At 39.2% G+C, this 25,947-nt stretch overlaps 3 protein-coding genes and 1 non-coding gene across 5 annotated transcripts; 1 reads left to right on the top strand and 3 right to left on the bottom strand.

Annotated features, from left to right (window-relative positions):
* Positions 1–1,202: 1,202 nt before the first annotated feature.
* LOC120439923 (phospholipase B-like 1) lies at positions 1,203–9,833 on the bottom strand. 2 transcript variants are annotated; one of them, XM_039611260.1, is made up of 12 exons: positions 9,683–9,833; positions 8,508–8,730; positions 8,317–8,400; positions 7,282–7,417; positions 6,663–6,803; positions 4,910–5,054; positions 3,100–3,300; positions 2,815–2,955; positions 2,538–2,723; positions 2,030–2,136; positions 1,689–1,909; positions 1,203–1,490 (listed from the first exon to the last, which is right to left on the bottom strand). In XM_039611260.1, the coding sequence occupies exons 1-11, from the start codon at positions 9,750–9,752 to the stop codon at positions 1,733–1,735; spliced, it is 1,611 nt and encodes a 536-aa protein (XP_039467194.1). In that variant the 5' UTR covers positions 9,753–9,833; the 3' UTR covers positions 1,203–1,490; positions 1,689–1,732. The 2 variants fall into 2 exon arrangements, with proteins under 2 accessions (XP_039467194.1, XP_039467193.1); XM_039611259.1 differs by having other exon boundaries at positions 1,203–1,909.
* A 203-nt stretch (positions 9,834–10,036) lies between these two features.
* On the bottom strand, positions 10,037–10,109 carry trnar-ccu. The gene has a single exon. It is a non-coding gene; the product is annotated as a tRNA-Arg (tRNA).
* Positions 10,110–10,387: 278 nt separating this feature from the next.
* pick1 (protein interacting with prkca 1) lies at positions 10,388–16,782 on the bottom strand. The gene is made up of 13 exons (XM_031744607.2): positions 16,618–16,782; positions 16,057–16,130; positions 15,728–15,839; positions 15,385–15,513; positions 14,241–14,307; positions 14,019–14,108; positions 13,895–13,948; positions 13,710–13,772; positions 13,284–13,417; positions 12,968–13,060; positions 12,828–12,878; positions 12,023–12,167; positions 10,388–11,898 (listed from the first exon to the last, which is right to left on the bottom strand). Exons 2-13 carry the CDS (start codon positions 16,095–16,097, stop codon positions 11,642–11,644), a joined length of 1,236 nt encoding a protein of 411 aa, XP_031600467.2. The 5' UTR covers positions 16,098–16,130; positions 16,618–16,782; the 3' UTR covers positions 10,388–11,641.
* LOC116324070 (galectin-2-like) lies at positions 16,322–24,656 on the top strand. The gene is made up of 5 exons (XM_039611512.1): positions 16,322–16,383; positions 17,473–17,541; positions 17,683–17,762; positions 17,982–18,153; positions 24,316–24,656. The coding sequence occupies exons 2-5, from the start codon at positions 17,533–17,535 to the stop codon at positions 24,460–24,462; spliced, it is 408 nt and encodes a 135-aa protein (XP_039467446.1). The 5' UTR covers positions 16,322–16,383; positions 17,473–17,532; the 3' UTR covers positions 24,463–24,656.
* The last annotated feature ends 1,291 nt before the right edge of the window (positions 24,657–25,947 follow it).

Raw genomic sequence — 25,947 nt, forward strand, 5'->3', positions numbered from 1 at the left:
TTTCTTTCATTGGGAGAGGTTGAGGATGCTGAGATGCAAATAATCAAGTTCTGTCAGAGGAAAAGATATCCCGAAAGGATATTCCTGCCTCCAAAGGGGAGACACTGTGAAACGAAGCAGCCACATACATAAGTTGAATCCTGTTCTGGAGGATGATGTGCTGCGGGCTGTCGGACGTCTGAGTAGAGCTGTCATGTCAGAAGATTCCAAGCATCCTGTCATAACCGCTAAAGATCTTCACATTTCTTTTTAAAAAATGTTTATTTATAAGATTTTAAGTTCAAAGATGTTCGTGTTTCTAATCTCATTCTGAAGCATATTCATAAAGAAGTGGTTCATGGTGAAAGGAACCACATACTCTCGGAACTGCATCATAAATACTGGATTCCTGGTGCTGGTACTTTGATTAGAAACATTATGTCGAGGTGTGTGACCTGTAGAAGGTTTCATGGAGCTGCAGGCCAGCAGCAGATGGCTGACTTGCATGAAAGCAGAGTGACTCATGAGACATCCCCGTTTAGCTTTGTTGGAGTGGACAATTTTGGTCCATTTGAAGTGAAACATGGGAGAAGTCTTATGAAGCGGTATGGCGTTATTTTCACTTGTTTGGCTATTACAGCCAGGGGCCCTAATAGCCTTAATTAAATTGACATGTTTACAGGCAAATACCAAAAATCACTTTTTTTGGACGACAACTACAGAAGAAGACATGTTTTCAAATTGTCTTGCTTTGTTACTTTTCCATTAAATATTTATGAAAGCTTCAAACTCACATGAACAATCCACTTGATCACTAGATTTGACTTTGGTGACAAAAGATCAAAGGCTTAAGAACCCTAAAGCTAAATCTGGTGATAAGTGACTGGTGGAGGCTTAGAGCCACATTCATTTAGAAAAGTTCACCGCAGAGCTCGATGAGATTCCAACCCTAATGTCCTGGTTTGATTTCTTTTTGTGGGGATCTGATTTAAAGCATAAACTTGAGCTCACTTAATTTGATGTAGATTTAATAGAACTGAGTTTAGATTGTGAGGAAAACTAACTGAAATCTGAGTAAAGTTTAAACTTAATCACTCAAAGATACGTTTTGAAATCTCACACGTCAAATGACCGGAGTAGCTGAAAATCCAGGCTGTGAGAGTTTAAGTGTAAAACAAAAATGAAATAAAGGTATAACGTAGACATGCAAAGAAACACAAAAATACAAGAAGAGGTTTTTAATTTGCACAGCACAATAAAAAGGCAGCAAACAAAAATCAGCAAACAAAAATCAGATCACAAGAGATGATCAGCACCTGAGTACGGCATTGCACTGATTGTTTCCTCTACTCCTGCAGCAATAGTGTTTTGTATATATGAAGACATTCAAGCATCAAAAATAAAGATTTTACTTTAAGGTGGCACATCTGCTGATTTTGTGATTTGGCATTTTATCATATCATAAAGCTACTGTCAGCGTCAAAGGCACCAATGGCTGCACACAGGACACCCTGAGGAAAAAACAAGTGTTTAGAAATAGATCGGAAATCTGTGTTTACCAGTGTTGAATGAAATCCTATAAAAAAGTGACAGCTGAGAAGAAAGCAGATCTACTCATGGGATGCAATAGCAAACATGTAGAAAAAAAATCATCTGCAGGATGGACATGAAAAGGGCAGATAAAACCGATGGGCGTGGACCTTCATTACCCTGAAAAAATCGCTGTCGCGCGCGCACAGTCACACACTGATGCTCATGGTTTGAAAAGAACGGGCTGCATCTTGACAAAGGTGAAGTTGTAATACTGTGGCAGGCCCTGGTGGCTGATGCTGCTGAATTTGTCCCAAGAGAACGGCGGGAGTCCGTCCTGCGTTGTTGGCCCGTTCACTGCCTCCACACGGAAATCCCCAGCCAAGTGGAAATCTGTCACCTGCACAGTCAACAAAACGCCACGAAATAGAAAGCTGGGTAGAGCTTAAAAGCATCTGAATTCATGAAACCTGCATGACTGCTACTGATGAAAAAGGCTATTGTGGTGCTCTGGGAATACCTTAGTGTCATAGCAGCCCTTTGGTGAAGGACCCTCTCCTCGCAGGTCTTTACGGCAACAGATGGACTTGCAGGGGTCACCCTGGGAGTACGGATCCTTCTTGTAGTCTGAAAACAAGCAAACCAAAAATATCATGCTTGCTCGAGCTACAGCTTGAGACTTGAGCTTCAGAATAGCTAAATAGGAAAAGGCCACGTAATTAGGTATACTTGTTCAACTACTTGTTAATGCAAATATCTAATCAGACAACAAAATACCAGCTCAGATCATCTCAAACTGCCTTTTTAAAGTGACAATTTACACAAACAAAAAAAAAGTACTAAAGTGGCCTCCAGTGTCACTTAATCCACTAGATGTGATTTGCCTCCAGCGCTTTGTTGAATGTGTGCCTCTAACAAGATGTAACTAATGAAGTGTACTGTAGCCAAATATCTAGCTTATGAAACAGCAACATACAAAGAGTCAGCAGAATGAGCTAAAACTAAGAAGCTGAGATGGAGCCACACACCATTGAATCTCATGATGTGCTTCAAGGATTCCAGGTCCTTAACATCACCCTGGTCACGGCGAAAGATCTTGGCTCTGGGACAGAGGTCATAGGAGAAGTCCTCTCCGTACTGCTCCCACATTTCTACGTAACCACTCATTGTGTAGATCTTCCGATGGAAAGGAACGTTGTAGGACGGCCAATAACCTGTCAGAAATGGATGTGGTGATGAAAGGAAATCACAGAAAAGTCTAAAAATGAAATAAAATACAATTGAAAGTAGAAAATGATTAGCTACCTGTGCGCAGAGTCTGTGTCTGGTCTGAGTACTCCACCAAGCTGGGGATCTGCTCCACCACAGTCAGCGCACCGTCGTCGAGACTGTGGCCCAGCTTCACTTTGCTTCTGTCCAACACCATGTACTGATTGTTGTAGGTTCCTGCAAAGGTTGCAGGTGAATTTATGGTAGAGAAAAAAAGTCTGATAAGATGCCTTAGCATGAGTTAGCCTTTTCTATCAAAATACAGCACAGTTTTTGTGCTTCGTGTATAAAGATCCATGTACATAAGTCAGACATGCTCACCAGAGTTATACATGGAAAAGGTTTTGGCCCATTCTTCTCCAGTTTTTGCCAAACTGTGAGCCAGTCTGACCCTCTGCCAGGCCAGTAGGCTATTTGGGGTGATTGTCTGAAAAAGGGAGGCGTTGAAGACAACGTTGGTAGTCTGCGTCATCATCAGACCACTTCCCAAGAGGTAGAAGTCATCCAGTGACTCCAGGAAGCCTGAAGCCACAAATAAGCCACATTACAAACATGAGCTTTATGGATGATATAAGAAGATAAACATGTTCCTTTTGCATGTGTGCCGTGTGTGAAGAGGATGAGATAACCAACATTGTTATACAGAGACAGCAGAATGAATGGTTGGCCTTCTGGAGATGGCTGACACTGACTGAATTACAGTGGAATCATCTGCAAAAATCTAAAACTTAAGAAGCTGATCTCACCAAATTCATTTAAGGCGTCTTTAAATGACCTGGAGGCAGCTACTACAAATGTACTGCATGAATATTAACAGCACAGTACTATTCAATAAACTCAGTGACTTTTACTTTTATTTATATTTATTGTTTCAGCAGTTCATAAATTTTGGTTGTGTTTGTATTTTACTTCATCAGTTTTACATTCTTATTATTTCAGTGTGTTTTTGCTGTGTATTTTCATCTGTGTTGTACTAGTCTATGCAGACTGCCTGTCTTGGATAGGACATCGTTTTAAAAGATTTTTGTAACTTTAAAGTTATGTTATCCTGGTTAAATGAAGGTTAAATCAAAACTAGAAAAATTTGCATTTCCTGCGAAAATGCTGTGTGGATGCCTTAACGCTGAGGCTGTCTGCTGAAAAGCTGAAAAAGATGAAAAGTTGCATGGTGGTGAAAAAAAGAATGTCATCCTGAGCAGGATTTGAACCTGGCCCTCCTGGGCTCAAGGCAGCAACTCTTCTCACTGAGCCAAACTCATTCTCACAAAGAAGAGGTGGACAGACTGACAATTCTGCTGAAATTAGCAGAAGCTGCTGAGAATTGTGCTGATAAGAGGTGAAAAGGCTGAAAATTTTGCAGAAAAGAGGTGAATCAGCAGAATTTCTGCTGAAAAGAGTTTTTCCTGAAAACAGCTGAGATTTGTGCTAATAAGAGGTGAAAAGGCTGAAAATGTTGCAGAAGAGGTGAAAAAGCAGAATTTGGGCTGAAAAGAGGTGAAAATTCTGCTGAAAAGAGTTCAATCAGCAGAATTTCTGCTGAAAAGAGTTCTGCAGAACTCTTTTCAGAATTCTGCTGAAAAGATGTTTTTGCTGAAAATAGCTGAAAAAGCTGGGATTTGTGCTGAAAAGTGGTGAAAAAACTGAAAATTTTGCTGAAAAGGGGTGAAAAAGCTGAAACTGAGTTGAAAAAGTTTAACTGTTAACTGAAAGAAATGTTGCCATAAGCGGGATTTGAACCCTGGCCTCCCAGTCTGAGAACGGATGCTCATCTCACTGAGCTAAAACACAGGTCAACACGGCAAGGAAAATCAGTGACGCCACTGATGATATGGCAGAAATGGGCAAAAAATATTGCAAAAAAAATTCAATATCTCAAAAAGTATAGAAGTTATGAGCACAAAAAGTCATAGCAGGCATTAGCAGAAATGGCAGAATTTTTTAAAGTTTGAATGGCGAAAATCGGATAAAAACTGTGGGAGTAGTTAAGTGCCAAAAAACGTACGGAAGCAACTAGTAAATAGTGGAATAAAGAATAAAGAGAAACAGGAACTCAATAGTGTGGAAGCCCTTTTAGGGCATCCACACAATAAATGAGGTACATTTTCACTGATGCTCTTGCTTTCTTACATACCAGGGTAGCTGCTAAAGGATAGTTTTCCAGTGGCTGTATTGGGCTCAGTGATGTGAAAGTCCCAGTGTTTGTAAATCCGCATCGAAGCAGCGTACGTGTACCAGCTGGAATGAGCGAACAGGAGGTTCTCGTACCCCGGCAGCATCTAAAGATGATGACAGACATCAGTAATGGGACAATCCCATGTCATGTCCAACAGTTATGTAGCTTAACCAACATAACAGCATTGGTTTAGTTAGATAATTAACTTGAATTCAAGAATGTCCCTTCAACAAAAGCAACAAAATAGACAGAACAAAAGTCAGAATAGGTGACGTTATAGGACTTTTAAATTTGGCCTGTAATTTAGCACAAACATAAATTTGTTAAAGCTGCCGTGCAAAAAACACTTTGAAGTTACAGATTTTAGAATATGCACCTCCGTGCACAAAACTGTCCCCTGATTTAATTATGACACTGAAAATGAAACTTAGTTTCTTTAAATATATGCCATATTTTTTCCCCCTGAATCTTGACGAATGAGAGGAGACACCATATTTTTATAAAGTAATCTTATCAACTGCTTCTTTTATGTTGCACAAATGGAACACTTTGGTGTATCCACCAAAACTTGAAACCAGCGACTGAGAGGAGGAACTGAACAGTAAGATGTTTACTGAGCTCATAGACAGTGTTGGGAAGGTTACTTTTAAAATGTATTCCACTACAGATTACAGAATACATGCCCCAAAATGTATTTTGTAACGTATTCCGTTACGTTACTCAATGAGAGTATCGTATTCTGAATACTTTGGATTACTTAATATATTATCAAGCTTTTTACAACTACATGAATGTTCGATTGCTGTGTGATTTATTACTATTGCTGAAGGCTACTCGCCATACCAACACCAACTAGATTTTTAAATCTTAATATAAAATGATTAACAGTAGGTTGACATTAGGTAAGGCTGCACTTTTTGCAGCGATCTCGTATAGAAAACTATTCTGCGCGAATATAAAACAGGTCCGCGGGTCCGAACCGTAGTAAAGGGACCTCTGGCTAATACGTTGGGTTCCGTGTCGGGCTCGTAGCCGACAACTAGCTTTACTTTGTTGTCTGGGTCAACTTTGCCAGTGAGAGACAGAGAGAGGCGTTGAAAGGCTGCTCCAACGGAACTTATTGTTTGGGAGAAAAACACGAACACGGTGTACAGTCGAGTCTTAATAGCTTACTTACAACTGGGCTACACTGCCCATGAGGCTACATTATTTAGGGCTATGCCTGTAACACTCTGCCTATTGCCTTCATATTAAATAACTTTTTGAACAATAATTTTAAAAAATATTTCATCACTTCATTATGCGGGCCGAAAGTAGAGGTGACAGGCATTAGAGCCTCTTAATGCGTGTTTTGTTTGGGTTTCCACCTGCGTGGAATTACCAAAAACAGAGAGGGCATAGCCTAACATATGAAAGGCCGTGTAATCCCTTTATTTCAGCAAAGTAACTGTATTCTGAATACCACCTTTTTAAACTGTAACTGTAATGGAATACAGTTACTCATATTTTGCACTTTAAATAAGTAACGTCGGTACATGTATTCCGTTACTCCCCAACACTGTTCATAGATCAGATGCTTATTCAAAGTCAGACTTCCTTTTGCAACCAGAACAAAGAATGAGTTGATTTAAGGCATCACTAGCTTCACTTTTGGTCTCTATATCCATCTTTTATATACAGTCTGTGATTAAGTTATGTTTTGACCTCTGACCTTGATGAGTGCAGAGCAGTGGCCCATCCCTGGAAGTTTGAAGTCTCTGGGTGAAGGGTAGGAGCTCGGGACCAGGGCTGGGATCAGATCCAGCAGATCTCCCACCGCGTTCAGGAACTGGACGTCAAACAGCGTCAGCGGCTTTGGGAAGGACAACAGATAAACAGCTGGTCAGCAAATGCAAACAAACACTGCTGCTGCCCCTGAAGTGAGACGGCCATTTATCAAAAAAAACCAAAAACATACAGAATAAAAGCTACAAAATAATTAATTATGAGAAAAGAAAACATAAAAAGTCCTTTCACATCTTACAGCAAATGAAAGTCGACCCTTTAAGCAAATAAAATAATTATTTGAATTCATAACTGCTGGTATGTAGTATTACTTCTACTGCCATTAATATACACTATTGGCTCTATAGCATATTTATCCTTCTTAAGTACTATTACTTCTACTTTTTATATTTAACATGACTTAAGCCTGTGAAACCTGATATGAAATTGTTGGTTGATGCTTCTGCATTTCAGAGTGCAGATTGGTAAAAAAAAATACTAACAAATCATTCTTGCTGTTTGTTGTGTTTTTGTGGGACAAAAATCCTGCCACATGGCTATCCTACCTTCTTCCCTTGCTTCTCGGCCCACGCTGCCATTCCTGCCTGCAATCCGTCCAGCTGAGCTACAATGAAGCCGGCGTGTTTCCACAGAGGATCGGAGCTCTTGTTCACCTGCTGTCTGACCCATGAGTCCTGCTCCCTGAACGTGCAAGAATCATATTAAACTGACATTTAACTAAACAGATCAATACTACTTTACAAAAACCCCACCGTAACACTGCATCAGTAGAAAAACATGATCAAAACTGTTCTTAACTCTGCAACATTATGAGTGTCAGGGGTGAACTTCTCTAAGCTCTGTTGTGGTCTTTTTTTCTTTTGTTTTCTTTTTTTTTTTGCCCATCCCGTTTGGTTCTTTATCCGTCAGAATTACTGTCTGAAGGCCAAGAAAGATGCCCAACAGATTTACTTTGCCAAGTGGGTTATCACGACCTTGCCGTATTGGTCCATTTTAATGACCTTCGTTATTATTATTCATTATTTTATTTTATTTTCAGTTTTACAGACGGGACTGACATGACTGGGGGATAGGAAAGGAAGAAAGAAAGAGAGGGAGGGAGGGAAAGAAAAACAGGGGAAGAGGGAGAGTGAGAAAGGGCACTTAAAAAAATCATCTGGATCACCTGTTGAGAGAAGAAAAAAAGAGAAAAAAAGAAAACAAGCAAAAAAGAGAGCAACATAATAAACACGACACCATCGCAATAATCTGGCTAAGTGTAAATAACAGTAATTACTCAATACTGAATGTTATTGTGCAGCACGCAAGACTGACAGCGCACAATGTGCTTTTGCCAAGAAAGGTGTAGTTTGTGTTTGTGAACACCCATGCGCACACCTGTGTGGATGAGCATGCTTGTATTCAAAAGGTTTCTTCATTTAACGATCTAGAGGGTGTGGGGAATGCCAACGCTGAGAGTGCTTAAATGTTTGGTTGAACTTTTATTCAGAAGAGGATATGAAAGATGACAGATTGTGAAGTTGATGTGACATTTCTGCTGCTTGGGTTGTAACTCTAAAAGGAAAAGGAAACAGACTCACTCCATAAATTTCTGAACTGGGTCGAGCATCTTTGGGTCTGTGATTAGCTGCGGGTACATGTTGGTGTAGTGGTCCATCATCTGCCTCAGGAAGAAGAAGAATGAGTACAAGTATAAGAATGAATACAAAATGCCCAGACTCAGAATTTGAGTGAAATAAATAAGGTTATAATAAGAACTGACAGCACTTACTGGGCGGTCAGGAAACCTTCGAGGTAGCCAGCCAGGAAGAAAGTGATCTCATCTGTTTCAGGAGTCTCTCCATACCCTGCTCGGATCTCCAGGACACTCCAGCCTGTACTGGATAGGGTGTCATTCAGGAAGCCATAAGCATCCCCCTCGACCTCCATCACCCCCTCCTTTAGCTTGACAAGCTTGTGATCAGGGTCCCAGTACACAGTGGCTGCTGTCAACTCTGAGAACACATCAACACAATGAAAATATAAACAAAAAGGGCGCCACAAATCTCAGCTCCTTTACTTATGGAATTTTTTCCCTCTATATTGGCTGTGATGAATTAATGGGTGCAAACAAAAATGAAAGTTAAATGCCAGGATCCATAGTCAGGTTAGGGATCACCCTGCATGAAATACTTCACTCAGTCTCCAAAACAACTTAAAACCCAACATCTGACAGAAAGTATCTGTACAGCGCATTCATGCAAGCAGCACGGACGCTGGAAATCAACCACCACTTCATTCCTGAACGAATGAAACCAACAGATGGTTTGACAAATGCAGGCCCATCTACCTTCCAAGGGAGTTCATCGTTGTCATAAACAGCTGTTTACATACAACCAGATCCGGGCATATATAAAACCCTGTTTTAGTGTACTAACCTATTGCATATACATCTGGTACACTAGCTGCACAGTGGCTCAGAGGAAAGCACTCCAAGGGGTCATTAATACCGACCAAAGGATCACTGGATCACCTCACACCCTGGACACTCCCTGTTTGAACTGTTGCCCTCGGGCACACGGTACAGAGCAATTAGTATAAGGACAAATAGACTCAAACACAGCTTTTACCCAACCGCAATAACACGTCTGAATGCTGCTACTAAAAAAAATGTCCATCACGCCACTCTTGAAATGATTTATGCACTGACTGAAGCATGTGTGTGGGAATGTATGTGAATGTTTGCTCATACTATTCTTATTAGCACTTTAAGTATTTTATTTAGTGATTTAATTAAATGTTATTGTTTTAATTTATATTTTTATATTTCTATATTTCTATGGATGATGCACTGATCGGAGACCACTTTTAATTTCGATGTACCTGCGACAATGACAATACAGACATTCTGATTCTTCAGATCCTTAAACAATCACGAGTGACTTCTCATGGACTCGTCCTACTTACTGTCAGCAGAGCTGAAGGTCGCAGCCACGCTGAATAAAAGACAGACATGTAACCAGTTTAGTGAAGACATGTCTGCGAGAATGGAGCTGAAAACTAAAACTGCTGCGGGACATAGAAATGGTTCGAACAGAAGTGACACAGGTAAAGAGGAAAACTGTCTTTTCCATGCAGGGAAAGTCCAAAGATGACGCGAGCCAAGAGTTTCCTGATTGGCTGCGGCCAGGAGCGGAAAAAGGTAACAGTACGGACACGTGAAAACATTTCGAGACAAGCTGCCGGAACAACTAAGATAGTTGGTAAATAAGAGCACATGGTTTTTAGTTTTGAGACAAGGAAAGAAAGAAAATAACTTTTCACCCCAGATGGGACTCGAACCCACAATCCCTGGCTTAGGAGGCCAGTGCCTTATCCATTAGGCCACTGGGGCTGTATGAGTAAGTGAAATTCACAGGAAAGTATTTAGAGATCATAACAGTCACCCTTGGACGATTACATATCGTAGGTACCGGAGCCTGAGTCCGGAGTCATGTATGGGCTTTTAGAAAGTTTAGTTCAGACTAACATGACGCGTCTACAGCGAAGACAATTCACCGTCTGCGCAGCTGGCATGTTTCCGTTCCGCTTTACAACTGAAAACAAAAGCCCCATATTTATGTCCATTGAAGGCTTCGAGATTACATTCTTATAATTAACACACAACCCTCCTTTATATTTGCATTTACTTTATTTGATATATTACAATGTCACGGACAGTGCATCTGCGCAATTCATGTGGCAACAGACCCTATCGAGGTAAAAGAAAGTTAAAATAGAAAATAAACTGACAGCATATTCATTAAAATGATCATATATTCAGTCAAGTTCCGAAAAGTCATTATGACGTAGTACGAAGCAACCAACCAACAAAATCAAGAAACACAAACAGTGGATCCCTTTCTTTGCATTCAGAGAAACAAGAAGAAACATTTCGGAGCTGATGCGACACTGCGCCCTAGTGGTAGCTTTTGGAACAGTTTATAAACTATCAGATTAACTTTTCCTTATTAAATTTTCAGATATAATTTGATAAACACAATAAATAAAACAGTAAATAATTTTTCTACACACTTCTAGTGTTTTTTTTTAAAATTCCTTTTTACAACACGGTGAAGCTGTGCATCCATTTACTTTCTTCATCATACTGTGAGGGCACAGCTGGAATGCAAATGTAGTGAGGGGAATGTGAACACTCCACCTGAAGCATGCTGCACGAGAAGATAAAACAGACACCTTAAACAAAGAAAAAAAAGAACCTTGGTCGGACAACTTAAAATGTGCAAAGATGGAGGAAAAAGGCCTTTAACAGCTGCATGTAACAAACACCCTGACATGTTGTAAAATGATCCAGTGGTTTGTTGCACTGAGAATTTCTCTCTGCAGTGACAAACATTTAGAGTACGATATCATTTCAAGCAGGTAAATAAATAAACGTCGAAGATGCAGCAGGTTCTGCAGCAAAGAAAACAAATATTCTCCACACTGAAACAGCTCAGACCCAGTACACTTCACTGTACAGAGAGCAAAGAAGGCACACCTCATATGCTTATAGATCCCAGTCTGAAACAATAAAACCCAAACACATCACTCACAACAAAATAAAGCTTCATTCAATTGACTGTGTCCCTCACAGTCCTTCAGTGATGACCTTATGAGACACCATAAATGATTTTTTAAAAGTGAAAATTTGCAAATGTAAATAATATAAAGTAACCGTAAAGCTATAGAATTTTTAACAATCCACAGAAACAACTGTAAAAACACCCACATACAGTATCATAGCAGCATTTCTAATCAGTATTCCTCTCTGTGTGAACAGTGGTAACCGTTCCTGCAGCTGCTTTCTGCTGCAAGGATCACTGCCTGCTGAGTGTGTAGACATTAAATGTAACTGATGGTAAACACAAACACATGCGGGCTTTCTCATTCGTCATCGATCAGCTTCTCCGCTCCGTTTTCCGCTTGTCTGCCAGCACTGCTTCCTCCTCCCTCTCCGCCTCCCTCTTCCTCCTCGTCTTCGTCTGTGTAGGAGAACGGCTGGCTGCTGTAGTTGATCATTGTGCGGGAGAGGTCCACCTCGATGGGGAACACATCCGCCTCCTTCAGGACGGCGTAGCAGTCATTGTAGTAATGCGACATGCCCGAGACGAAGCGCTGGAGCTGGAACACGATGTCCTGAACTGGAGACGAGGAAGAAAGAAAACAAAAGCAACATGTTGATGCTACTAAATCATCAGCATCTGTTTACAGGCCACGGAGGAAAGAGGAGGGAATAGCTAAAGGTGAAAAAAAGCAAGAGCAGACCGTGTTTCTGATCCAGCAGCTCTATCTTCTCCAGGACGTCTTTCCTCATTTTGGCAAAGCGAGCGCGGGCTTCCTGCCGACACCGAAGCACCAAACGGTACTCATAGTTACCAGTGCTCACGCGGTACAAAGGCTCCCCCATGGCCTGTCAGAAGAAAAATAGGATTTACTGATTCATAACAGACATGTTTTCAGCTGCGGAAATCCGAGGAAAGCTGCGCCTTATAGCCAGTTCTTTCCCAGAGTGCTTATTCGGAAAATGGGAGAAAAAAAACTTGCACTTGCTAAGTCTGCATCAGTGTGGTGAACTAAAGTTTGACTGTGAGCAGGAAGGATAGAGAGGCGGTCAAGCTGAGATGGTAAATATTTACACCTTTTAAAAAGAACACCTGTTATCACTGAGTCTGACTCTAATCTAACAACTGTGTACAAAACAGAACATGATTAAACGCAGTCATCTCAAGTAGCTTCATACTTCAAGGTACCATCCCTAATACTACAGAGAGAGAAACATAATGATCTCATGATAATTAAAGTTGGGCATCTATAGTTAGAGTCTGCAGATACAAATGTGATGTTTCGTCTTCTTACAGTCAGTTTTTCTAACGTTTTCAACATCTTTCTGCTTTAGAACGTTCAAAAAGTAGCAGGTTTTGGTTATATTTTTCCTGGGGTCAAATTTTTCCTCATAGAAGAAGAATCTGACGCACTGAACAGGAAGAAAATGTTGCAATCAAAATGTCAATTTTACATCAACTGTCAAGATCATACTGATTTAATTAAATTGGTAAAAATTGTGACTCACAATGCTGCTGTATTCTTCATCATCCATTTCCTTCACCTTCAAGCAGTACGACTGAAAGACACAAAAAACCCATCCTGTTATTCAGCCTACAGGCTGACAGTGAACTTCAGTAAACAGAGTGACAGCACTGCAGGTCTCACCAGATATTCAAACTTCACATCCAGGTACTTGCGGATGGTGAGCTTGGTGTCTGGTATGGCCTTATTAAGGTACGTGTTCAGATCATGGAGCATCTGCACAACGAGAAAGACTTTAAAATCCAACATCCACTGGAAAACTGACATCTTACATAATAAATTTCACTCTGACAGATTTAAGGAACACAGTACAAAGTATAAACTGACAGTATAAAAGCCTGACTTTTTTCCACAGCTTTGTTTAAAATGAATGTTTTAACTGACGTGTGCACTTTTAGTACAATGAATGACTCAAAGCACAAATTAAATCTGTACTTACAGGTTTGATGGTCTTTAGTAGCTGAATGCCGTATTTCTCAATGTTGCGGTGAGCATCAGCAAACTTCACAAAAGCCTCGCTGGCAGCAGCCTGGGGCTCTCGTACCCCGATGACAGAAAACACATCTCCAAATGCTGCAAAGGGACAAAACCAGAAACCTCTCAAATATAGCAAAGATCTGCTAAAGTTAGAAAACAAAAAGTATTAAATACAACTCCACCAGCAAGCAGACATTGTATGAAAACATGACATTTTTATTCATTTTATGGTCATGTTTCAACTAAAAGCTCCACCAAGTTTTAGCCTTTATTGGGGAAAAAAACAAAACAAAAAAACAACAGCAAACTTCCACTTGGGGTGAGAGTGGATTATTCCACTGGTGTAATACTGTTTTTATCATTTGTGATTTTGGATATAGTGACTGACCTCTGTGGGTTTGAGAAAGCTCAAAAAACGCCCTCAGTAGTCTTTTCGTGTGCTCCATCAGCCCTGCAACGCAAACAGAGAACAACAGCATCTCTGTGGATTAAAAGCTCTCTCATATCTGTGATTATGGAGTTTTCACACTACACGATTAACTTGTTTAGGTAAAGAATCTTATCATTCTTTACCTTTGTACAGCTCTGCCGTTTTCTCCAGCTCTTCCAGTCTTTTGACAAGTCCATCTGCCAAGTACAATTAGTTAAATCTAAGTAGATATGAACAAACCTGCAGTTACCATCCTAGCAGTCTTACCATTGCATAGAATAGCTCTACTGAGTCCAAGAGCATCCGCTGTTCCTGAGCTCAAATTCTCTACAAGTCGATGTTTGACTTTTTTCAGCACTGAAACATATAAAATATCAATGTTTAACACAAACTAACGCAGCAGTGAAAAAGATTTGTTGAGAATCTGCAAGAATGCAGTACACAGCACTGCAGTGCACGCTTTAAAGGAAGTAACATAAATATAAATACCTATGTCCAGAGACTTCCCCTGTTTTGGATCAGCCTGCAGCTTATTGTAGTGGATTACTGCCTCTCCCTGTGAAAATAGGATCAACAGTTAAATAACCCAAATAAATAAATATAAACATGGGATGGTGAAAGGAAGACCATCTATTGTAGCAGTACTAAATATAAGAAATAGAACTGTTTTAGCTTTTGTTGAGATTATGCAAGAATGCAGTACAAAGCACTGCTATGCATGCTTCAAAGAAAGTAACATTTCACCTTAGTACATAAGTTAAAATTAATAATGTGCAACATTTATGGTGCTAAGTGTGAAATGTATTTTCAGTGAGGGGCAGCAGCAACACCACCTAATCCTTTTAATCCCACACTGAACCCCATCTTTATCCCACCACGCAGGAAGTCATGGAATTTTTTGGGTTGTGAACAAAGGATGCCAAAAACAACGGCGCCACTATTCACCGGTGATGGTACGCCACATGCTACGGGCTATTGTCCCGACCTCTTCAGCACAGCTTAGCAAACCAGTGAAGTCACTCCTACAGTGTCCTGTCTGCAGTGGGAAGGTGGGCTTACGCTCATATCTCACTAACTGTTGGACTGTGCTGGACATAAAAAAGTGAGTCATCTTTTAATTCTTTTAAAAAAATTTCTTTTAAATGACACACAGTGTTTCAACATGCAAGTAAAGCTGTGGTTTGGTTCTTTTTTTTAATTCATTATGGGGCATTGGTCATCAGAGGTGAGGGTGAGTATGATGAGTTGCTGTCTTTAGGTTTAAAAGATTAAAAACAGGAGTTTAATAATAGGGCTCATGTTAACATCATTATTTCAACAGGGCTGTTATAAGATTTTCACTGCAATGATACTATTATTTCATTCAAAATAATCCATGGAAATAATCATCACATCACAACAACTACCAAAAATCTGAAAAAGCTAATAAAGCTATCAGTCGAATGCATCTTTTTCTTCAGTGTGCATGGAAGTGGTGAGAGTTTTTGTAGCTACAGATGCACAAATGACTGTATTATTATTCTAAACTGTGTGCATTATTTTCACACTGGTAATATTCAATGTTAAATAGCAGTTATGGTCAATAGTGTAATGCTGAGTTTTTAATAACCTCCCACTTTCAGAGTCTGTGTACCTGCACAGCTTGAATCATCTTGGCCACCTCCACCTTAGTTTTGCCCTTGACTGCTTTCCCGTTCACACCTGTGATTTCATCACCTGCTGCCAGCGTCCCTTCCAAAGCTGCTGGTGTGTTATCAAAGACCTACGAAGCAACAGCAACCACATTTAAAAAACCGTGACAAAGTACAGTTATTTTTCCTGAAAAAAAGGCGATAAAGCTGCATTTAATGACCCGTATGCTAAACAACAGCAAACTGAGACAGATACAGTCTTATAACATTTAAAGCATGATAGAAACATCTGGTTATAGATGACATTTTAATAAATAAAGTCATAATAAATTATTCTGTGTCCACCTGAACAATGTAGAGGCAAGGGCAGTACTGAGCCCCACCACCAATGCTGATGCCTATAAGATTATTAGCATCTTTCTTCAGAGTCACAGTCCCAGGCACTGTTGGTATCCCCCTGTTAAGAGAGAAAAAAAAACACTAAATTGAGTTTTGAAGCATTTTGTTCAGCTTATTCTGGGACATTCTGTAATGAGGGAACTGTATCACAGTTTATATCAAGACATTCACCCTATCAGTTACTGTTTTAGATGTTTAATAATGTTTTATGTTTATAATGTATGAAAAGCATGTGATTCGCCGGGATGGGTAGAGAAAGCTCATCAATGACTCACAGTTTGTCCTCCTCCAATTCATAGTCCATATCTGTGAACATTGCAGGACAGCGTCACTCCTGTCCCTGTGAAACCTGCGACAGAGTACAATAAAACAGAAATCAAAGGTTTTAACTGGATCTAGTGATCAGAAAACCAAAGAAACGCTCATTAAAAGAGTGACAATCAGAACACGTTTAAGAGTTTGAGCTACCGGCGAATTTAAAAGTAGTCTATAATCAGATGGACTATCGACAATCACCAAAATTGGCAGCTTTGCTTTCCTGATGCGGCAAATTTAATCGCTGTGGAGTCAGTGAGGACACGCTGGAGCAGAGCAAACAGCTGGTAACCCGCAGTGCATGCTAACATCCTAACAGCAACCATTTAAATACGTTTTAATTAATGTAACTGTTGCACTTAATATATCTGCATGCACACACAAACCAGTCACTGTTAGATTTCATTACAGTGACCGAGGTCAGTAAGTTGGATTATTAGCTGCTAGCCTGTAGGCTAATAGCAGGTGCATTTAGCTAATGTTGTCCCTCCTGAAACGTCAGCACGCCATTAACAATTTACCTTTCTTAGACGTCGCACAGAGTCGTCATAAAGATATTCTTTAGTGTGCATAAAATCAAAATATCTTTTGTTGAATCGCCCTTTTTATTCGCAATTATCTCAACTTCTCGATCTAAAGACAGCTTCTATTTACTTTATTTTGTCACTTCCGGCAGGATGACGGAAGTTGTTAAGACGTATTACCAAAGGAAGGACTGGATGATCATTTTCTAGTTTTGTCTTAGAGTCTATAATTCCATATTCCTCAGTGTAAATGATACAGATTATTTCTTTTAAACTTCTCATCAGCTCATATGAAAACACTGTAATTGTATTTTCCAGATTTAATCAAAGTCCTCCCAGGATTCACTTGTTTCTAACTTAGACTACGCGTTTTGCTGCCATCCTGTGGTTAGAGTGTCAACCTGCACCTGCATGAAATTTGTCAAATATAATATTATTACAGACTGTTTTTGATGGGAAAAGGGATGTAGATTTGACTAATAATCTTGTTTGTAGAAATTTTATTTGTGAAGCATACAAATACAATTGTTGCAAAATAGACTTATTGCATGGGTATGGTACACTAGTATAGATTATTTTGTTCTAGAGTCATCTGCAGTATATTGAAGGCCCTTATTAATGTGCAAAATGAATTCCAATGAAAAATAGAAAAAGCACATTAATTTGTTCATTTACTAATTTGCTGTTACAGGTGATTAAACAGAGTAGTGCTTGTACTGAATATAGTATTTGGCAAAGATGATGATGATGTTGAATGAGTCAGTGTCAAAAGAGAATCTTACTGAAACTCATGTCTTGCATCATAAATAAACTAGAATTCACAGTTACCCCATTTACCTTTTTTTCTCCCAGCGCAGTAGACTGTACCTCTGTTGAAACTCCATCATCCAGGACTGTTCACCAGCAACCAGTATGAGTATGGTAAGCTTAGGTTTGTGTATGCCACTACTTGTCAGCAAATTAACTACATTTTACCCTTTAATAAATTATTTGCAAAACTGAAAATGCAAAGTTATTTCATTCTCAAGACTTCTTCAGATTATATTCTAACCATGTGTTCAGGAACTCGAACTGAAGAATGTGGATTTGAGAGCCGGAGATGAGCTGAAAATAAAAGGGGTAATTCTGCATGATGCAGAGAGGTAAGCTAACAAAACTCATTTATTTTTTCCATACAGTAACCATATAAATTGAATGATACCTACATATGCTGTTAATCCTGCAGTAGGAAAATCTAATCTAGCACAAAGTGGACTTTTACAAATTATATTATATCTTTTACTCCACTGTGTGATCTATGTGTTCAAAGCTCTGCAAGCCATTGATATTAAAACCTAGTTTGTACAACCTCTGATCAACAGATTCCAGATTGATCTCGGCTGTGATGCAGATGACCTGGCACTGCACTTCAATCCTCGGTTCCATGATGACACTGATGGTGCTGTGCTGGTGTGCAACTCAAAGATTGCTGGTTGCTGGGGCGATGAAAAACGGGAAATTCACAACCCCCTACAGAGGGGTGCTGATGTCAAGGTGAGGGAATGTGATGGAAGGAATTGATGATGTACTGAGTGTCTGAGTATTAAAAATGTCACAAGGGGGCGCTATGGAGCCGCGGACCAAGATGGCAGCTTAAAATGGTTGCTCCGTGTAACCTGCATTAAAATCCCAGAACAACCCAAAACTAGAAACTTAATTGCTATTGGAAAATGTCAAAAACGACTAATCTCAAGGACTGTGATATTTTCACCCGAAAACGCGGTTCCCAAAAAGCAGTTAGAACCGATATTTTGGTAACGCCTGAAAACAGCGAGGGAGCTGCTAGCGCTAGTAGCATGGTTGACCTTAGCACGGTGTTAGCTGAACTTCGGTCATTGCGCTCCGAGTTTAGTGGATTCGGAACTAAACTGGACAGCATAGACAACCGTATGGGCGAAATGACGAAGTCAGTTGCTGCTTTGGAGAAAAACATGACGGAGGTAAAGCAAAATGTTGCTGCAAATGCTACACGAGTGGCGGAAGCTGAAAACAGAATAATGTCGGCAGAGGAGCGCCTGGAAAAGAGCGTGGCCGATCTCAGCAATGCCATGAAGCGTATATCCTACCTGGAGGCAAAAACCGACGACCTGGAGAACCGGGGCCGAAGGAAGAACCTGCGGCTGTTTGGCCTCCGGGAGGGCGCCGAGGGTCAGCGGCCACTGCTGGAGTTTATAAGGGAGATGTTACCGCGCTGGCTTGAGACCGACAGACCGTTCATTATTGAGAGGGCTCACCGCACCCTAGCACCTCCAAAGCCAAACCAACACAGAGCTGTCCTTATCCGATTCCTGAACTTCCAAGATCGGGAGTTTGTTTTCCGCTCCACAAAACACAGTAACATCGAGCACGACGGAAACAAACTCTTTTTTGCCCAGGATCTCTCAGCTGAGACCATCCGGCAGCGAACCGAGTTCAACGCGATCAGAAAAGTGTTTTCCGAGGAAGGAGTTTTCCGCGGTTTTCAATATAATCCATGCAAGATGAGGATCCTCCACGATGGGAAGATACGCCTGTTTTCATCTCCAAAGGAGGCCAAGGATTTCCACCGTAGACACACTGGACAGGACTAACCGTAGCGGTGAGCGTTTCACTCCCTGAACTGCAGAATCAGCTGCTCATAACTAATAGACGAGCTGTAAAAATCTGTTTTCTCGCTCAGTTATAATATTTGGCTTTTTGCTACTCATTGACTTGCCATGTTATTGGACACAGGAAGATTTGGGTTTTTTTTTTTTCTCTTTTCTACAGCTTGAAAATTTTCCATTACGTTTTAATAACGCTACTACAAACGTAATTTTTTGTTGTTGTTGTTTTTTTGTTTGTTTGTTTTTGTTGTTTTTCCTTTTTCTCTCTCTCTCTCCCTCTTGAACACAACAATGTTACCTACTTTGGTTGAACTTTTATCCTTTCAAGAGGGATTCTGTAAGTCACAAAAAATATTCTAATTTAGTAGCTAGTCTGATATGTTAACACGTATGGGTTTGTTATGTTTATGTTTTTGAATATGGTGTATGCATGGTTGACGGACTCCACTGTTGCTTTTATTGGGTTGGGTTCTTATAGTTCAGCTATTCCCCTTTATAGTGGAATAGCACAGCCCCTATTTAACTACTCTGAGTAAGGGAAGGGGGGGGGACTTTTAAGTGTTATGGGTCAATGCCAGGGTTTTTCTTCTTTTTTTTATGTCTCTATTTTGTTTTATTCAAAGCTTACTTGTCACTTTGTTTACTCAGCATCAGCATCACATGTTGTTATCTTAATGTTACAGAATAAAAACTCCAAGTATGGACCAACTAAACACCTGCAATATCTCTGACATAAAAGTCACTAGTTGGAATGTCCGGGGTCTCAGGAAACTAATCAAACTGAAACAGGTTATAAGCAGGGTCAAGCAACTGAAATCAAAGATAGTTTTTCTTCAAGAAACACATCTGACAGACTGTGAACTAAAGTCTGTGAGGAACAGATGGCCTGGCCAGGTGATCCACGCATCATACAATAACTATGCGAGAGGTGTAATTATTTTGATTCATAGAAGCATACCATTCCAAATGACGAAAATAATAAAAGACCCTGCTGGTAGGTACGTAATCACTCAGGGTACCATCCTTTCTATTACTTTAAACTTGGTGAGTCTCTATGGCCCAAATGAAAATAAACCCAAATTTTTTGAAGATCTGTTTCTTACTGTATCTGCTTTGCAAGGACTGTATATAATTGGAGGAGACTTTAACTGTACTCTCAATCCGAGTATAGATCGCTCAGCGGGCTCAGATACATATAAAGCACAAACTAGACGACTAATAAATCAATTTATATTAGATATTAATTTGGTAGAAGTGTGGAGAGAACAAAATCCTGATAAAATAGAATTTTCCTGTCATTCAAGTATACATAAATCCCGCTCACGTATAGATTATATTCTTGTCTCAAGAGAACTTTTATCAAGGGTCAAACAGTGTCAGTATGATAGCATAGTGATTAGTGATCATGCAGCTATCTCACTGAGTATCCATCTGGGAAAGTTTATCCATAACCCACCGAACTGGCGGCTTCAAACGAAATGGCTGCAGAATCCAGAATTTGTTAAATTTATAGAGGAGAAAATAGAAATTTACTTTGAATTAAACACAGATCAAACTTGTGCCTCAGTGAGATGGGAAGGATTCAAAGCATATATTAGAGGTGAAATTCTTAGCTTTACGAGTACAAAGAATAAACAGCAAAGAAAGCGAATGGAAACCCTGGATAGACAGATTAAATCTTTGGAATTAGACTTAAACGTTAGCGACGACTCAACAAAACAAAGTGAGTTGCTACGTCTGAGAACTGAATATAATAAATTGTCATCTGATGCAGCAGCAAAAAGTCTAATGTGGCTGAGGCAATCTTATTATGACCAAGGAGAGAAAGCAGGAAGACTTTTGGCATGGAGAATTAAGAAAATGCAGAGTGAAAGAGCAATTAATAGTATAAAGACCTCTTCAGGGAATGTAACAGTAGATCCATTGGAAATTAATGACAGCTTTAGGGAATTTTATGAAAAATTGTATAAATCAGAATGTGCTCAAGCCTCAGAAGAACAGGACATATTCTTAGATCAACTTCAGTTTCAGACACTAACAGAAAACACAAAGCAGGAATTAGACAGACGTCTAACTATTGAAGAGATATCACAGGCTATCAAAAGCATTAACAGTGGTAAAGCACCTGGGCCAGATGGCTTTCCGATTGAATTTTATAAAACTTTTCAAGACAAATTATTAATTCCACTTTTTAACATGTATGAAGAAGCGTATCAAAATGAGGCTCTCCCACCCACTCTGAGACAGGCAATGATTACTTTGATACTGAAACCTGGCAAACCCCCTGCAGAGTGTTCATCATTTAGACCAATAAGTCTGATGGGTGTTGACACTAAAATACTTTGTAAAGTTTTAGCAAGAAGATTAGACCCCTATATATCACATTTAGTTCATAATGATCAAAATGGCTTTGTGCCAAAACGTCAAGGGTTTCACAATATAAGAAGGGTTCTAAATATAATTCATGAGAAATTCGATGCTAAAGATACAGCTTTATTATCACTTGACGCTCGTCAAGCTTTTGATAGAATAGAGTGGTCATATTTATTTACTGTTCTCCCAAGATATGGATTTGGAAATAATTTTCTCAAATGGGTTAAACTTTTGTATACGGATCCCAAAGCTAGTGTTTTAACAAATAACATAGTTTCTAACCCTATCACATTGGAGCGTTCCACTCGCCAGGGATGCCCATTATCTCCAATGCTATTTATCTTAGCTATAGAACCCCTGGCGATGACAATTAGAATGAGAACTGACATATTTGGTGTCCAGTTAGGAGATCAGGAGCATAGATTGGCTCTGTATGCTGATGACCTGATAGTGTTTCTGACTAGGCTGTCCATTAGTATACCAAAATTAATGCAACAAATGGAGTTATTCGGACGATTCTCTGGCTATAATATAAATGATTCAAAATCCTCAATCCTATTTCTGAACAAGGATGAAAGGCTAAATCCTATCATACAAACCCCGTTTATTAATGCAAAAGAAGGATTTGTGTATCTTGGAGTTAAAATCACCCCAGACATTGATACTATTGTAGCAACAAACTATGATCCTCTGATTAGTGAAGTGGAGGAATCTCTAAATAAATGGATGACAATGCCCATATCAGTGATTGGCCGTATAAACATGATTAAAATGAATATATTACCCAAATTTTTATATCTCTTCCAGTCACTTCCTCTACCTCTTCCAAAAGAATTCTTTGATAAACTAAACGGTATCTTTAATAGATTTATTTGGAATAACAAAAAACCTAGACTACGACTTCGCTTGTTGTACCTGCCATATGAAAGAGGGGGGTTACAACTCCCTAATCTTAGACTGTATTACTGGTCTGCACAATTGCACTCAGCCATGTTCTACTTTTCCACTGAGACGCCCCCAGCCTGGGTACAAATTGAACAAACATCAGTAACAAATCTTCAGCTAAATCTGTATTTATATTCTGCAAGCCTGAAAAAATTAAAAAAAATGACAAATAACCCTCTTTTAAAAAACACAATAGATGTTTGGTATAGGGCTCATCAGTTTATGGGAGATAAGTCTTCTATCTCTCGTTTTTCACCTATTTGGGGCAACACATGTTTTAAAGCAGGAAGAGCAGATGGGGGTTTCAAAATCTGGGCAGATAAAGGTGTACAGAAGGTGGCAGATCTTTATAAGGATGGCAACCTTCTTACATTTGATCAGCTATGCCAAATATACAGCATCCCCAAAAACATTTTTTAAATACCTACAAGTTAAACATTTCATTATGTCAAAATATAAAATGATTGTATCTGAGCCACCGTTATCACACTTGGAGAATGTCATACTTCAAAGGCCAGTGAGTAGAGGTCATATCTCTTTAGTTTATACAGCTCTATTAACATATGATAAGGAATCTGCCACTGACAAGTTGGATGCATGGAGGGCTGACATCCAAGAGGAGATACAGGAGGTGGACTGGGAAACTGCATGTCTAAAAGCCCAAAGACAATCAATTAATACAAGGATGAAACTCCTCCAATATAAGTGGTTGATGAGAACTTACATAACCCCAGTCAAACTGAATCGCTGGTCGCCTGTCATCCCAGATAGTTGCAGTAAATGTTTAGACGAGAAGGGCACTCTGTATCACTGTGTATGGAGCTGTCCAAAATTACAGCAGTACTGGAAATCAATCACATAAACTTTATCTAAGATTGTTGGAGTAAATATACCTGTTGAAGCAAAAATGTGTGTGTTGGGTATATACCCAAAAAATTGTGACTTTAGCACCAGACAGCTAGAGTTAATTGACTTTGGACTCCTGCAAGCTAGGCGGTTAATATCTTTGTACTGGAAGAAAATGGATGTACCCTCAAGTCATATGTGGGTGAAGGAGATGGCATCATGTATTGTATTGGAACGACTTACTTATATTGTCAGAGGAAAGGGAGTAGATTTTGAAGAAATATGGTTACCTTTAACTGAGTTTCTGAGACATTATGAAGGGAATTAATTTAGAAAATGATACTTGGTGCTGAGTTTTTTTTTTTTGTTTTGTTTGTTTGCTTTGTTTTTTGGGTTGTTTTTTTTTTTTTTTTTTTTTTTGGGGGATTGTGTGTGTGTGGGGGGGGTTGTTTTGTTGTTTTTTGTTTGTTTGTTTGTTCTGTTTTCTTTGTCTGTTTCTTTGTTTTTATTTTTCGTTTGCATCTTGCTTTGTTTGTTTTACCCATGCTGTGCATGGGTTTTATTTAACTTTATTATTATTATTTTATTATTATTGTTATTATTATTGTTTCTTTTAATTTGTATTTGTTTGTTTTGGGGACTATGTTCTTTAATATAACTCTAATGTTAACTGTACTATTATTCTTCGCTTGTTCTGTAATATAAAACTCAATAAACATACTGTTTAAAAAAAAAAAAAAATGTCACAAAGGTTTTTGATTAGATCAAATGGATGTTTGGTTTACCCACATAAAACACAAAAAACACACTAATACTCTTGCAGATATTAAGCTGGGGAATCAAGTTGGGTTGTAATTGATTGTGTCTTGGAAAAAATGTTAACTTATGAATTTTTCTTCTGTTTCAGATTGTGTTGAAGCTGGCTGAAGACACGTTTGAGGTGGAACTTCCTGATGGACAGGAAGTCCAGTTTCCAAATCGTGTTGGTATGGGTACCATCAGCTACATCAGAGTCACGGGGGACTTCAAACTGAAATCCTTCAAGATCTGCTAAGAGATACAACTGTAGTAAACAGATGCTGTGTTTAACACTTTAGTTACAGATAATGTTTGACTGTCTGAATGTTATTCTTACAATAACAGTCAGTTATTGACTGAAGAATCATTAAGAGATAAAGAGAAATTAATACATGTAAGTGATTTAAAATGTCCTGTTGTGCAAAATGATATAAAATGTTTACAGTCAAATAATCATGTTTTGTCATCTTTAAGGTTTTGCAGCCTCTCACAAACACAGTATAAGTCGAGGCATGAAAGAGTAAAAGTATGATGACATGGAACAATAGAAGAAAATGCAAATATATTAGTTCTTTGCTAAATCCAGTGACTGATTATAGTTATGTAAACATGCAGAGAAAACATGCAGAGAAAAATGGCTCCAAATGATACAAAATGCATGTGGGGCACGAGGGTTCCTGGTTAACACTTTTCTATGTGGAGTTTGTATGTTATTTGTGCCTGCACAGGTTTCCAATTTCTTTTGAAATGCATGTTAGGTTAACTGGTGATTTGGTGTACAGGACTGCATAGAGTCCAGTGGAAACTTTCTTTTTCACATGACTTTCATAGCTCTAGTCTGGTCTCTCAAACAGCTCAGAGTGCTTTAGACTCACTTATTGTTTCAATAGAAATTAGGAGAGTAACTAGCTGCTCGGTGCTAATCTGTGCAACGCTCAGAGAAACTTCAAAATACACCAGGGCCCGTATCCCTAAAGAATCTTTGTGCAAAAAGTGGCTCCTAGCAGCCAAATTCTAAGAAAATTCTCAGAGTCATGACGTTTTCTTAGAATTTCCCCTAAAAGTGACACGACAATCCCAGTTAATATAAAAGCTATTCCTCAAGATTCCTAGCGCTTAAAAGGGCTCCTAAGGCGAGATCTGCTAAGAGCAGGAAGAGGACTTTAGTGGCTTAAGAGTTCCCTAAGCAGCTGCACAAAATGGCCAACAGAAGAGGCAGGAGAGATACCTTTATGTTCGATTTCACCAACTGGGCCAGCAACAAACCTTGCTCCTCAGTCCAGTTTGGCTTACGAGTCTTTTTTTTCTCCATTTTCTGTGTTTGTAGGATATTTGTTAACAAGCCTTTACAAATAGACCAGCCAGCAATCACAGACATTGATAAAAGCTGAGCCGTGTTACCCTCGTTAAGACCACACTGGACTTGTAACGTTGTGATTTCTACTTCATTAGGGACAGCCCCTTGAGATAGGCCATCTTGTTTTCAATGGGGTCCATATGGGAGTGAAAGTACAAAATATGCCAGCTAGGATATTGATATGAGCAAATAAGACACGAATCATTATTTGAACAGGGTGTAATGAGTTTAAGTTTTCACATATTTTAGATTCTAATGTTAGGCTATAACCCCTACAGCTTACTATTCATTTTCCAGATATTTTCTTGAATGTGAAATATTATTTACAATTACAGTCAGCATAAGATTAGAGTGTATAATTATGTTTATTGATTTGAGGGTACA

This window comes from Oreochromis aureus, linkage group 4 (genome assembly GCF_013358895.1).
Source record: "Oreochromis aureus strain Israel breed Guangdong linkage group 4, ZZ_aureus, whole genome shotgun sequence".
In the NCBI taxonomy this organism is placed as follows: Eukaryota; Metazoa; Chordata; class Actinopteri; order Cichliformes; family Cichlidae; genus Oreochromis; species Oreochromis aureus.

Coding starts and splice junctions, on each gene's coding strand:
- LOC120439923 (XM_039611260.1), bottom strand. CDS start 9,752: ATGTCTTCACTAAACTGGTTACATGTCTGTCTTTTATTCAGCGTGGCT. Junction 6,804..7,281: donor CCGAGAAGCAAGGGAAGAAG/GTAGGATAGCCA, acceptor TCCTTCCCAAAG/CCGCTGACGCTGTTTGACGT. Junction 5,055..6,662: donor ACTGCTCTGCACTCATCAAG/GTCAGAGGTCAA, acceptor CATCATCTTTAG/ATGCTGCCGGGGTACGAGAA.
- pick1 (XM_031744607.2), bottom strand. CDS start 16,097: ATGTTCACAGATATGGACTATGAATTGGAGGAGGACAAACT. Junction 14,308..15,384: donor AGATGATTCAAGCTGTGCAG/GTACACAGACTC, acceptor CTATTTTCACAG/GGAGAGGCAGTAATCCACTA. Junction 13,061..13,283: donor TACTAAAGACCATCAAACCT/GTAAGTACAGAT, acceptor CTCGTTGTGCAG/ATGCTCCATGATCTGAACAC.
- LOC116324070 (XM_039611512.1), top strand. Junction 17,763..17,981: donor ATTCTGCATGATGCAGAGAG/GTAAGCTAACAA, acceptor TCTGATCAACAG/ATTCCAGATTGATCTCGGCT. Junction 18,154..24,315: donor AGAGGGGTGCTGATGTCAAG/GTGAGGGAATGT, acceptor CTTCTGTTTCAG/ATTGTGTTGAAGCTGGCTGA.